This window comes from Centruroides vittatus, unplaced genomic scaffold (assembly GCF_030686945.1).
Source record: "Centruroides vittatus isolate TY-2023 unplaced genomic scaffold, ASM3068694v2 contig_370, whole genome shotgun sequence".
Taxonomy (NCBI): Eukaryota; Metazoa; Arthropoda; class Arachnida; order Scorpiones; family Buthidae; genus Centruroides; species Centruroides vittatus.
In genome coordinates this window covers 2240217-2254287 of record NW_027122193.1, presented here as the reverse complement: position 1 = coordinate 2254287, position 14071 = coordinate 2240217, and the positions used below count along the sequence as shown (strand labels likewise).

At 30.3% G+C, this 14071-nt stretch overlaps 1 protein-coding gene across 8 annotated transcripts in view; it reads right to left on the bottom strand.

Moving 5' to 3' along the window:
* The window catches only part of LOC136975305 (visual system homeobox 2-like), a 50844-nt gene extending 36831 nt beyond the window's left edge, over positions 1 to 14013 (bottom strand). For all 8 annotated transcript variants that reach the window (XM_067270357.1, XM_067270350.1, XM_067270351.1 and 5 more), the window contains exon 1: positions 13156 to 14013. In XM_067270357.1, coding sequence (XP_067126458.1) covers positions 13156 to 13654 — 499 coding nt within the window. In that variant the 5' untranslated portion in view covers positions 13655 to 14013. The remainder of the gene's footprint in view (positions 1 to 13155) is intronic.
* Positions 14014 to 14071: the final 58 nt, after the last annotated feature.

Genomic DNA, 14071 nt, shown 5'->3' with positions numbered 1-14071 from the left:
AACCACGTAAATTCCCTACATCTAACGATTTAATCGAGTTTTTAATTAATTAAAACATTACTAATTAACAGAAAAAGCTAGCAATATTTAAACTAAAACTAAACAAATTATTAAATTAACACGAAAAATTACCATCAACAAGTTAAGAAAATAAATAAAACATAACATAATTACTAATATATAGTCGCGATTATAAGTAAGTTAAATAGCATTTTAAACTTATTCTTTAATTAATTTATATTCTTCCATCTTTAATCTCGTTACATCTTTACTTTTAACGCGTAAAAAACTATTTATTAAAGTCATTTTGACGTAGAGAAATTCTATATATTTTGCTGTTCGAATCCAATAATTGACTTACTTTCGAAATGCGAGAAAGGGGTTAAAATCATCTCTTCTTCTTCCTCTTCTTCTTCTTCTTCTTCCTCCTCCTCCTCCTTTTTTTTTATAAAAAAACTTCTTCTCTAACGCGATTTACAAAATGGAAATTGTGTTATATACTTTCGAGCATTCGGAAACTCCTTTACGATTGCATATATTTTTTATTATAATAATCTAGAGCTCGAGTCATGATGTCGTTTCTCCTTTAACGTCCCCCATCTTTTTATTATTATATATATTTTTTTTCTCTCTCTCTCTCTCTTCCTTCCTTCTGCTTCCGTTAAAGGTCCTAAGTGGTGGAAGTGACGTCATGACGATGTCTAAACTCCGCTTTCGAACAACTAATCTCGTCGAGGAAAAGCGAGAGATGGTAAACGGTTTACCAGGAATGAACTACGACTAGTAATGAAGCGAGAGTGTACACAAATGGCAACGAACGAGTACCATAACTCCGGATAAACTATCAAAAAATTAAGCCCTATCGTTAATTAATTAGTAAGAAAGTGAGTAAATTATGTCTAGTGTCGTATATATATTATAAATATACACCTCTAATCTTCGTATGAAACGAGGAAGTACTGTACAGTACGTAGAAAACGAGGAGTTCTCTTACCGAAAATATAACTTCTATCGTTATATATCTGCATAAATTCCTATAAAATGTATATTAACATCGTATAAATAATATTTTTCAACGATTAATAGTTGGAAACGTGCCAGGAAGTCGAATCTCGTCACCACTCACCCGTGATAATTATTAAAAGATGATTAGAAAATTCCCGTTTTTATAAAGTATTTGTGCTTCTTAGAAGCATTAAACGATACATATTTTATTCATTTTTGAATGTGTTATCCTTTAATTGTTTTAGAAATAAGAAATCGACTGCAATAAAATATAAAAATCGCCTTGAAAATCAACATCATCATCCTTCCTAAAACAGTGTATAACTTTATTGTACTGTTGTTTAATCAAACAGTATAGTCGAAAAGTGTATAAAATCTAACTAGAAATCATCATTTTCAAGTTGTAAAATGAAGAGAAATCTTACGATGATGACATTTTTCTGTGATGAGGAATGTAACGATGATACGTTAACGTGTCGATGATGATGATGATGAATCTTATAATGGCAAAATATTCTCTGATAATGATAGTTTACTCTATAATTATAAATCCTGGGTTGATGATTTATCTAATAATAATCTACACCATAGAAGAACATTGGATATCATCATCATCGACATAAAATTTATCATCACAGGATTCTTTATCGTAGAATAAATCAACTTTTATCATCACATGAACGACGTAAAATCTGTGTTGATGATTTATGTAACACTGTTCTACTTGAATAATTCTAATTTAAATAAATTGGATATAAATTTCCAATAGTTTCGGTTCTAATCTATCATCATCGTCATCATCATCACTAAGCTTCTCTACTTTCAATCTCTCTCAATCAGCTATTTATTTGTAACTTTATTTTTATTTTAATATTTAAAAAGAATTGTATTAAAAATCTATTAATATAGAAAAATTAATTTATAAATTATAAAATTATAACATTTTAAAAGTTTTTTTCAGGCGTAGAATGAAGAAAACTTCAGACAAAAATCGCTCGCGAACTACAAGTTGGGAAATCAAACTTTCGAGTCATTAGAATAAAGTCGACGTCACCGTTAACTAGAACAAATTTACGAATTATACTTAATGCAAATAAAACGCTCGGGCTTCATTGTTTTTAAAGGTGTGACGCAATAGAAACTTAAGATAAAACAAGATGACATAAATAATAGTAAAATAAATATTTCAATTGACACTCGTTTCAAGTACTCTACACTTCGACCACCCTCGGTCTAGCCCTAAATCTAGTTATTAACTAATTCTAGAGTACTCAGGAAGGACTAAAACGTGAATTAGTAAACAAATAAACTACTTAACTTATACGGACAGGAATTTTTTCAAGAGAATTTAAATTCTGATCAAGAAATTTTATTAAAAAGCTTTCATTCTATAAGGAAATTGTCTTGAAGGATCCACGCTGTAAATGGTCGATTATACATTAAAAAATCCTTAATTCCAATCGGGAAATATTCCTGAAAGATCCTGATTCTGTTAAGGATACAATTTGGAAAATCCTGACTTAATTATTCCAGATATTCTGAAATTTTTATCCCAAAATCCGGCTATTTCAATGGAGAAATCATTCCAAAATCCCGATTTTTTTAATGTTAAAATCTTCGTTTTTTTAAAATAAATTATCCTTGTAATAAATTAAATTTGATTAAACTGAATTTACCTTAGTTAAAATAGAAAGACAAAAGCAAATAACGAACTTTAAGGAGCTTAAGAAAATAGCAAATGGAATTTGAGTAGGCTAGTTGTTTGTCTTCGACACAAAAATATAACGTTCTAACCATTAGGATAACAGCGAGTTGTTTGAGTTTAAGCTGATTGAGGCCTGTTTACTCTAGAAATAAAAAAGAAAAATAAAACAAATCCTGTATAAAAGCATTTCCTGACACTAATCTTAAAGGTATTTTTCTGGTAATTCGGATCCATTTAAATCTACGACAAAAATAAGATAATAAAAGAGGGGGGGGGTTTAATAAAAAAAGTTCCCTGGTCGGAATTATATATATATATATATATTCTTTTTAAATTCCTAATTCTAATCAGGGAATTGTTGCAAAAATCCTGGTTCTGATCAAAGAATTGTTGGTTCTGTTAAGGAAATTATGTTTAAAAAATTCCTGGTACTGATCAGGAAACTGTTTCAAAACTCCTAGTTCTGTTATTCTTTAAAAATCCTGATTCTGTTAAGGAATTTATGCTTAAAAAGTCCTGATTCTAATCAAGGAAGTGTTTCAAAAATCCTAGTTTTGTTAAAGAATTATGTTTAAAAAATCCTAGCATTGTTTTAGGAATTATCCAAAATTCTAGAATTGTTCTAGAAATTATCTAAAATCCTAGAATTGTTCTAGAAATTATCTAAAATTCTAGAATTGTTTTAGAAATTATCCAAAATTCTAGAATTGTTTTAGAAATTATCCAAAATCCTAGAATTGTTCTAGAAATTATCTAAAATCCTAGTATTGTTTTAGAAATTATCTAAAATCCTAGAATTGTTTTAGAAATTATCTAAAATCCTAGAATTGTTCTAGAAATTATCTAAAATCCTAGTATTGTTTTAGAAATTATCTAAAATCCTAGTATTGTTTTAGAAATTATCTAAAATCCTAGAATTGTTTTAGAAATTATCTAAAATCCTAGAATTGTTCTAGAAATTATCCAAAATCCTAGAATTGTTCTAGAAATTATCCAAAATTCTAGAATTGTTTTAGAAATTATCCAAAATTCTAGAATTGTTTTAGAAATTATCCAAAATCCTAGAATTGTTCTAGAAATTATCTAAAATCCTAGTATTGTTTTAGAAATTATCTAAAATCCTAGAATTGTTTTAGAAATTATCTAAAATCCTAGAATTGTTCTAGAAATTATCTAAAATCCTAGAATTGTTCTAGAAATTATCCAAAATTCTAGAATTGTTCTAGAAATTATCCAAAATTCTAGAATTGTTTTAGAAATTATCCAAAATTCTAGAATTGTTTTAGAAATTATCCAAAATCCTAGAATTGTTCTAGAAATTATCTAAAATCCTAGTATTGTTTTAGAAATTATCTAAAATCCTAGAATTGTTTTAGAAATTATCTAAAATCCTAGAATTGTTTTAGAAATTATCCAAAATTCTAGAATTGTTCTAGAAATTATCTAAAATCCTAGAATTGTTCTAGAAATTATCCAAAATTCTAGAATTGTTCTAGAAATTATCCAAAATTCTAGCATTGTTCTAGAAATTATCCAAAATCCTAGTTCTGTTAAATATTCGGATAGCATGAAGGCCTTTTTTGGCTAAACTGCACGAAGTTCTATTAAAGGAATAACTCAGAAAAATCCTGATTTAAAGAATTCTAGTTTTGAGTCTACGAATTATTATTATTACATAGGCCTTATTATCGCAATATTCCTTATCATTCTCCTCACAATAACAATTCTTTGATTATTTTCCTCATTAAAATTAGAATAAATTCTTGTATTCCTCATCAAAATGGCAATCCTTTACTCCATTTCTCGTCAAAAATATCCTATTCTCTCGTGAAAAATTAAAGTAATTTGAGTAATTCTGTTCGGAATTCTTTGGAATGATTCCTAGTTCATTCAGCATCTAGATTTTTCCCTAAGGATTTTGATTCATTACGCTGTAAATCAGCAAAAAGTAGTGCAAACGAAGCTGTGTTTAGGATCGAGAGATCTTTTTTTTTTTTTTTTATTTTAGGAATTTGTAAACCAAACTTGAGCAAGTTATCGTCCGTTGAGGATCCACCTGTCTATTACAGTTGCCTGTCAAAATGTCAACCTATCGGGTCTTCATCCCCATTATAACACGACACATCTCACGTGAGATTTTCGATTTCAACTTTCCCCAATAATTGGCAAAATCAACCAACCATTGGCTGCTTATTCTCTAAAGGAACCACCTTAAAAAAACACCAATATTTTACATTTCTTTTACTTCCAAGTCGTTTACTTCGTACGTGTATAATTATGTTATAGCAGGGTAACTTCAACCCCACAGCGAGTAATCTATTGAACACCTTACACAAAACGTTTATATGTACCAGCGAGTAGTTTGACGTCACCGGACCCTTTGTACCAGTCGTCAATTTTGTCAGTCGAGCTGTAGAGAGGGGTGTTATTAAACTTCAGTTCCAATCGGACAGCTGTCATCGGTAGGTGGTTGTAGTGTCAACATCTTCGAACGTATACAAATTTTTGAGGGAATCGCCCCCGAGGTACCAGAATGGATTCGTAGGATTCATCCGTTCTAAAACTGTTCTTTTGTTCGTGAGGCAGACAAAACCCTCGCTTATCTGGCCACCGTAGTACGTCCTGTTGCTATGACAACAGGACAAGGGTTCGTGTGTCATTCAGTCTTGTCATCTGGCTACTGACGGTTGCCAGGAATCGGCCAAATTGTTTCTGCTGTTTCGGTTTTTATCTAAGTTCCTCTCTACTGTTGGATTCTATTTGAGTTCGTGTTGCGTTTTTTCGAATGATTGGATGTTAAGAAAATCGTTTCTTTTTTATATATATATATCCCCCATTTCCCTTCCTTTCTAACAAAAATAACGGTTTGTAAGTAGACTTTTTAGGAAGCTTTACGTGAAAACAAACTTAACACATCACTTTCTATACAGACAATAAGATAATTCGCATTTGATAGACCGTTATCCAGACGTATACTCTGTCACGTTATTTTCTAACGTGTCATTCATCATATATATATACACACATACGTAGGGTACATTTATTAAACTAATTTGCCACGTCACGAACGAACGTGACGGTGTAGAACAGATAGAACTGCACGTATCATTTGCGTGCGGTTGGACTATACTCATCAAATCTTAAGTAGCTCAGTTAAACAACGTAGCTTCTAACAAAATCGTAACTCGTAACTAAATGACGATTTGTCAAACGTCCCCTCGTTCGTCTCCATTCGTGATAAAACACTATCACGATGGCCTATAACCACAAAAGGCATCACGAATAACTCCTAAATCTCCGCATTAAATTCTAAAAAAGAAAAATCCCACGATAAGAGGAGGAGGAGGAAGACGAGGAAAAGAGAAACTCTTCTTCATCTTCCTCCCCCTTTTCCTCTTTATAATTTCTCGATAAATTATGCAAAGTACCTATCCCTAAATATTAAATTATTGTTCTTTTTTTTTAGAAAAAAAAAGGATTATTTTACGTATTTTTTATAACGTGTAATCTTTAGAAATAAGCCTATTAATTGGACATTCAACAAAACCTAAACCACGCAAACACACGAGGCAACAATGTGACATTTAAACAAATCACCATTAGTGACGTCACGGCTCGGGGCGAAGTCACGCAAAAGTGGGGGGAGGCGCCCACTCCCCTAACGTGACGTAAACACCTTTTAATTTGCCATTATTTCTTGTCGTCTGGGGGCGCCGTTGCCGTGGACGGGAGCAAATTAAATTTGAAATGCTAATGAAAAACAGTAATAGGCTTTGAAGCTTGGTATGAGACTATGCACCGGAACACAGTTATTGCCCTGGAAATGAAAGTTTGAACGTCGAAAAATCCCTTTGCTTGCACTATTTGTCGACTAAACCTACCCTATTATCTGCTCGATTCCTCTATCCTGCTTCACCAATCTTTTAACTACCTCGATCTCTACGGAAATATTTCATTTTCTCGTCAATTTACTTGCATTTTTTCCCCCTTCTGTGTTTTTTTCCCTTTACGAAGAAAAATACTTTTTTAAATGCTAGTTAAACACTAATTTCGTTTCCCTTTTTAAATATTTTCCTCCGTTTTAAAGCTCTTTATCAACTAAAAAAGTCCCTCGGCCTCTACTAAACCCTTAGACTGTGTTCCTTAGTGTCTTACCTACGAAGTTTTAAGCCTGAATCTCCCCCTTTTTTGTTCTCTTTAATGTCTAAGAATATCTTAGCTTGCCTTTTTTAATCATGAAAAATATCTCAGCCTTTGTTCCTTTCAAAACTTACAGGTAAAATTTTCCCAGTCTCATTCGTTTAATGGTCTTCACTGCCTTAAAGCCTTATGCTATGGGCGAAAAAGAGCAATTGTCTGGGGTCCCAAACCAATCTTTCATAACAAAATATTTCCCCCGGAAGAAAAATATCTGAACTGAACACTGTACCAGGGGGCCCTCTAATTCAAGTTTTCCTAGGCCCCATAGGGGCCTCGCATCATGTAGCTTAGGGCCTCATATTTTTACATGTATCATTATAGAAGGACTTGTTATATGTTATAATAGACTCACAAGCCTGTCCAGCCTTCACCTGTGTTATTTCTAAAGTTCTCTACCTAAAAAGAACAATTTCTTGAGTTATTTTAAGGCTTTCTATCATGTTTTTTCTCCTTATAAACTTCCTTAATATAAAAAACTATCCCGTATGGGCATATTTTTTCGTTATTTTAAGGCTCACCAGCATCTAAAAATCTCAAATTTATGCCACTCTATCCTCACAAATTCGTTTTCTAAGTCCAAATTCGTGGCTATTTACTCATAAATCCTTAAATATAATTAAATATTTAACCATTTTTTAAATAAATTTTAGATCTATTTAGGGATAGATTTACGCAAAAAACACTGTAGGCCTTCAAAAATTACACTAAATTCGGGTATTTTTGGGTGGGTTATTATTGTAAAATAACTCAAGATCCAAACAAATCAACGTTATCAGGAGCTCTAAAATTTAGTTAAAATATTATTTTTACTTGTAAAAATGCTTTAAAAAGTTACCTTATAACCTTAATCTATTAATTAATTAAGGATCATATAATTTAAAAAAATGTAGCCTAAAGATCGAAAAATAAATGAGCATTTGCAGATTAAATTCATTCTTTAAATGGATTCTTCTAACTAATTTTTAATTAAATTTAATTAAAATTATAATCCTTTAATTTATAATTGATTTTTATTAGAATTTAGTGACAAAAATGATACAAAAAATGAAGAATTTTGATCTTTTTTGACATGATAAAATCTTAAAAATCGCTGTTTAACATGGAAAAATTTTCATATAATATAAGTTTTTTTTTAATATAAAAATTTCTGTTGTTATATTTATAATAATAATAATATCTACATTTAATTTACTCTAAAAAAATCAAAAATTGTTTGTTCAGAAACGTAAAATTTTATAGTTTGAAGCGGAAAATTAGCATCAATCTCATCCTCCGCATCACAATTTATCAATAAGAATAACGACAAAAATAGAGTTTTTTTTTAAAATTAATCTCCACGTCGTTAAATAACGGAATTAAAAGGTTAAATCGAAAAAAAAAAATAATAATTGTTAAGAATTTAATAAATATTAAAACTCTCCTCGAAATTTTTCTATCGATTTAGACCTATTTGAGGCACATTCCCCTTCTCCCTTTTCTCTCTCTCCAAACATTTTATTTGGAGAAAACTCTAAAAACTGATCATTAAAAATGTATTAAAAACCTTATTTTATAGGATATACAAAATAATTTTGTATATATAAATGTATTTAGAAGGCTGCTATTGGAAGCAGTAGAGCCTAAAAGATAGTAGGGATGCTCCTTTATAAATAAGAATAAGGATAGTGATGAATGCATTTTTAGATAGTTTAACGAATAGAGTAACCAATTAGCGTTACGTCTGCATATATATTTATATATGTTAAGCATCAATGCGCAACGAAAATCAGGAGATGTCAGCATTACTCCTCCATTCAGCAAAGCTCTCAAGATCAGGCTTATTATCAGAGAGGCAGGAACGTTGAAGTGGACGCCTTAGTCACATGACTACATCACCAAGGCAACGCAGATATATCTCCTTTTCCTACTGTCTTCTTGCCCTTAAGATATATAAAGAAAGATGTTGATTTTACGCACCAAGACATTTCTAAACTCGTATACATAATGCGAATCGAGAATGATAAGTATATAAAGTATAAAGATATTAAACGCCACTGTCGACTTTGGTATCTTAATTAATGGGCTTAAATCTAACGAAATTTAATTCAAAATCGAACAGAAATATAATTAAACCTGTCTATAATCTATAAATAAAGTTTATATACAGTAAATTAAGTCCTTCGATTAACAAAAACTAGCGTAAAGAAAGGTTACTTTTAAACTTCGATTTAAGGCGAAATTTCGTTTATAATTAAATAACTCGTTAGGCAATGAGAAATTTAAACATTTCTGCATAATTCCAAACATTCTAGAGCAACTTAAATATGATTAATGGTAATTAATCATCATAATATTCGAGTAATTATTTCGAAAACATCAAGGAACATGGCACAAAGAAGAAGCGCGAGTAGTATCATCGCTTCTATTAAATCGATAAAATGACGGAATCTTTAAAAAAATATTCAATTTTTTAATTGTTAAATTAAACGTAAAGTATTTTTAAGATTTAAAATCAAATATTAACCATTAAAATGACTTAAAAACACGAGAAATTCGTTTGAAATCTCGCACCATTATTGGCCTTCCATTCTTCAATTTTTTAACACCACCTGACTCTTTAGACGTTAGGGGAAAAAAAAAAATGTTTTCACGAATTTTACAATCTGATTTGACTTAAGTGCGGACGTGTTGCCGAAAGAACAGAATTTTCACAAATTATTTGCACTTTTCTACGTCTTCTCTCTCCCTCTCCTAATCTTATGTATTAAGGATTTCCACAATTTCCATAGGTTACATCTAGAACTTTGGCATAAACACGTTGGCCTATAAATGGAATTGCTTCGTTCTTAGTGATTTTTTTATTTTTTATTTTTTAAAGTCGTTCCGCAGCTAAATACGTAATAATTTTTTGAAAATCCCGTTTATTTTCCAAATGGACGAAACGTAAAAAAATAAATATGTAATAAAAAAAAATAAAAGATAGATAAGAGGGGAACAAAAAAAAAATAAGTAAAAAAGAAGTGTCAGAAACGAAATTTTTGAATTTTGCTCGTCATCAAAAGAGACTTTTTAAACAGAAAAGAGAACAAGATTATATATTTTTGCAAAAATTTCCTTTTAACTGCGTGTTATTCAATACAAAAGAGTCTGTGCATAGCTCAAAAAAACTCATTTATCCCCCTTCCACTATGACTTTGTTTGAAGGTTTTCATTATTTTTCTTTTGTTTATAGAAAAAATTAATTTATGTTTCAAGCCACTGTTTTCCCCCCTTTTCTTTTTGAATTTTTATTACTTTCTTTAATAATTTTTAGTGGAAGGAAAAGAAAAAAAATTTACACCCAAAAAAATATTTATAAATTTCTTAAGTAGAAAGATACTGGGGTAATACCGAATCGTGTTTTTTAATATATATATATATATACATTTTTACATCCTAGAAGTTAGAATAATACCCTAAACTATCTAAAAATAAGTCAAATTTATAGGTCCTGAAGGTCGAGAAACAAGAAAAGAGAAGGAAGATGTCTGAAATCTATAGAAAAGATTCCAGTTAAAAATAAGATTTTAATTATATTTTACGCTAATTTTTATATATTGATGTGTGTATTTTTAAATTATAGATAATTTTTGATTTTGTAAATTAAATTTCTTCCCGAAAAATAGGTAAAATGTAGGATTAACGAAGTTAGAAAACAGCCTACACGTGAATCTATTCATTTGATTTTGTCGTAGGTTGTTAACACCTACAATATATATATACATTCTTTTTAATTAGATTTAGAGAATCTTGCAATGGTAAACAAGAAAAATTCACTTATCTACAATACTTAATGAAGTATTTACAATTTCTAGAATTCTTGACGAAATTTTATAAAATCGAGTCTTGATTATTACATAAAATACTTTAAAAAATTATACAATGAGTCTAGAATATTAGTAAAAATTCTAGGATAATGTAATACTTTATTCATTATTCATTTTACCTAGGCATACCTTTTGACTATAACATTCATTAGGCCTATAGGTATAGATTATTTAAGTTAACTTTCGAGTAATGTTTTTTGTTTGATAGACCTACTTCATCTACAATTTACTTAAGCTAGTAAAAATACAAACCCTACTAACCTACACTACAATAAAGAAGTGTTTAACAAACTTTTAAACTTGGCGATCTCCCATTTAACATCTGTCCATAGGAGGGTTCTTTACGCGACTACACGGTTTATTACCAAAAAATGAAAGGTATAAACACCTTTAAAACATTATAAAATACTTAAACAAAATTAGTTTAAATGGAAAATTTCAAAATTTTAACTTTTAAAGAGGATCAAACTTCGAGTTTCTTTGTTCTCTTCCATGTTTAATACGACCATTAAAAGATATACTACGAGATAAATACAATAATAAGAGGAAAATTAATTTCATAAATATATATTTTGATTAATTATTAAATTTATTATTTAATTTTCTGTATAATTTCCTTATTATTTGAATCGGAAAATAATTATAAATTCCATATTTGAATGACAGTTTTTAATTTATTTATTTGCACTAATGATTTTTTTTTACTTCTAATTAATGAATTTTAATTCTTTAGGCACTTAAATATTACTTTAATTTATATTTTTAAAACTTATTTTAATTGTATTTTTAACAAAACATTAAAAAATCATTACTCTTGTAAGCGATTAAAATTACGAAAGATTTAGTATTTTATACGAAAAAAATAATTCAAAATTTTTCAAGAAAATTAAATAATGTATTTATTTATTTTTATAAACGTTAATAAATTACATATATATATTGTATTAATTAATTTATAAAGAAAAATTATTCCGAAATTTCGTTAAGATTAACCATTATTATTATTTTTAGTTTAAATTGAAGATGCTAAATATAAATTTTGCCTTCAAAAATCCTCAATTTTTTCCTAAAATTTTAAAAAGTAATTTATGAAATTAATATAAAACTTTACACGAAGATTTTCGAATAAAATTTAAGTCTGTAGGACGATAAATAATCTAAAAAAACAAGCAAAAAGTATTCCAACCAGACGTGTTTTGTCACTTCACAGATCGGATTTCTTCTTTCCCATCTTACCAAAAAGAAAAAAAAAATCTTTCAAGGTCACGGGCTACACAAAATTATCTTTCCCATAAAGAAGAACACGATATAAATATACCAGAAATTACATTAATTTTCCTATAATTAAATGAGGCAATCCTAAACTTATTTTAAGACAATACAAAATATGTTTTCTTGAAAAATAATGAAAAAATTTTATACCTAAAAATGCAGTTATGAAGTTAAATATGCATAAATTGAATTAATTCTTTATTATATACTTGTAGGCCTGGTTATAATAATAAGTTATTGTAGGCTTTCATGACAGTACTTAACTAACAGGTTATGGTAACTAATTGGTTGATTAAATTATAAAAATTAAGCTATAAATTGAAAAAATATGTTGTAGATAAAGGTATATTTAGTTAATTCTACATTGTCGGGTTTTAAATAAATTGTTGACAGCAATTTTTCATGCAAGTTAACTGCATCTTGGGGACTTCATAAATCATTCTCACAAATACAGCCCGAGTAGCTTCATCAAGATTGGCAATGTTGCAAAACTCGTGTCGTGTCAATATTCTTATATAAGTATGCATTTTCTGTTTAATTTTAAGTTAATTATGCTTATAATTTATTTTATTTATCATTAATTCTATTCGCATCCCGAATTAACAATAAAAACAAAGCTCAAAGAAACGGATCATAGATTTTTTAATGACGTTCAGGATGAATGTATGATCTATCAAATGAAAATAAACGTTTTTATAAAATTATTTTCCATCCCAAATAACGAAATTTTGAGGTATTTTCGAGGATAATACCAAAATTTTAACTATTTTTGGATTTAAAAACGTTAAATTATATTGTTTACTGATTAATAAATCATATAAAATGGTGGCATGTTATATTTTTGTTCGTTTCACAAGGATAGTTTTCACGTCGCTTCTTCGTTTTGAGGATTAATAAAATAAAAATTTTGAGCATTTATAATTGTAATTAATGAACTAGGTGTTATTTCAGCGCTTTCAATTCATTGGATGTGAGTAATTTTGATGCTCAAATCTTTGTTTTTAATTTGATAAAGTAAGGATTTTAAGAGCTAGTTTGCACGCGGATGGTTCACAATTAACTTCGCATCGTTTAAAAATGATAAGACCGGACGTTAAAACGAGGGAAACGAATGAATTGTACACTTACCTGTCGCATCTTGTCTGGGAGCCGACGTCGGTTGTTCGAACCCTAACATGGGCATGGTCGACATGGACGGTGTGATACCTGTCATACCTGTGACACTCGACATGGCTGCTGGGACGGACATGTTAGGCATGAAAGCAGCCGCTGCCGTTCCAAAATACATACGACCGGGATCGGGAAAACATTGGCTAGCCGTCGGTTGAGTTACGATGGGTCTAGGTTGGTAAGGTGTGCAAGGTTGTGGTGCAGCACCTGTCGGAGGACCCGCCAGACCGACGGCCATTCCGACCGTCGAAGTAACAGTTGTGGGCCTATGAGAAGGTACCGCTGCAGCCGGTGGGCTATCGCTATGGTTACTAAGTCCGAGCAATTCCTGGATGGCAAAAGGTGATCGTTGAGCCACCCCCTGTCCACTGTTTGTACTAGTGCTAGGTTGAGTCAATTGAGAATGACTCAATGTTGTAGGGCAGTCTCCATGCAAGAGGTTCATGACGGAAACCATTAGTAGACGAAATGATTCGAAAAAAATGCACTTAATCTTACCGATTCGATTGTTAAACTAGATATTGAACTTCATGCCACACTTCCGGTGCTGTTAATTCTCGCAGCGTTCTCGATAAAAATGTCAGATCGTTCGGAATACGAATCATGAAAGTCGACAAAACTTTTGTCCGATTCGACTCGACACTGTTCCTCTCCCTTCTTCCGTTTTACGATAAAACTGCTGACAAGAAAAGTCTGGCCAACTAAGCTAACAAAGGGAGCCAATTTCCACAGTGACAAGTGTCAAGTAGCTTAGCCCTATCTGACAGTGCCGACTCCAAGTAGTGGTACGGAGCATACTGACCCCTCAGGCCTTTAACTTTTGTCTGCAGGCACTTTACACAACGGGACTACGCCCATACGCTGACGAAGAACA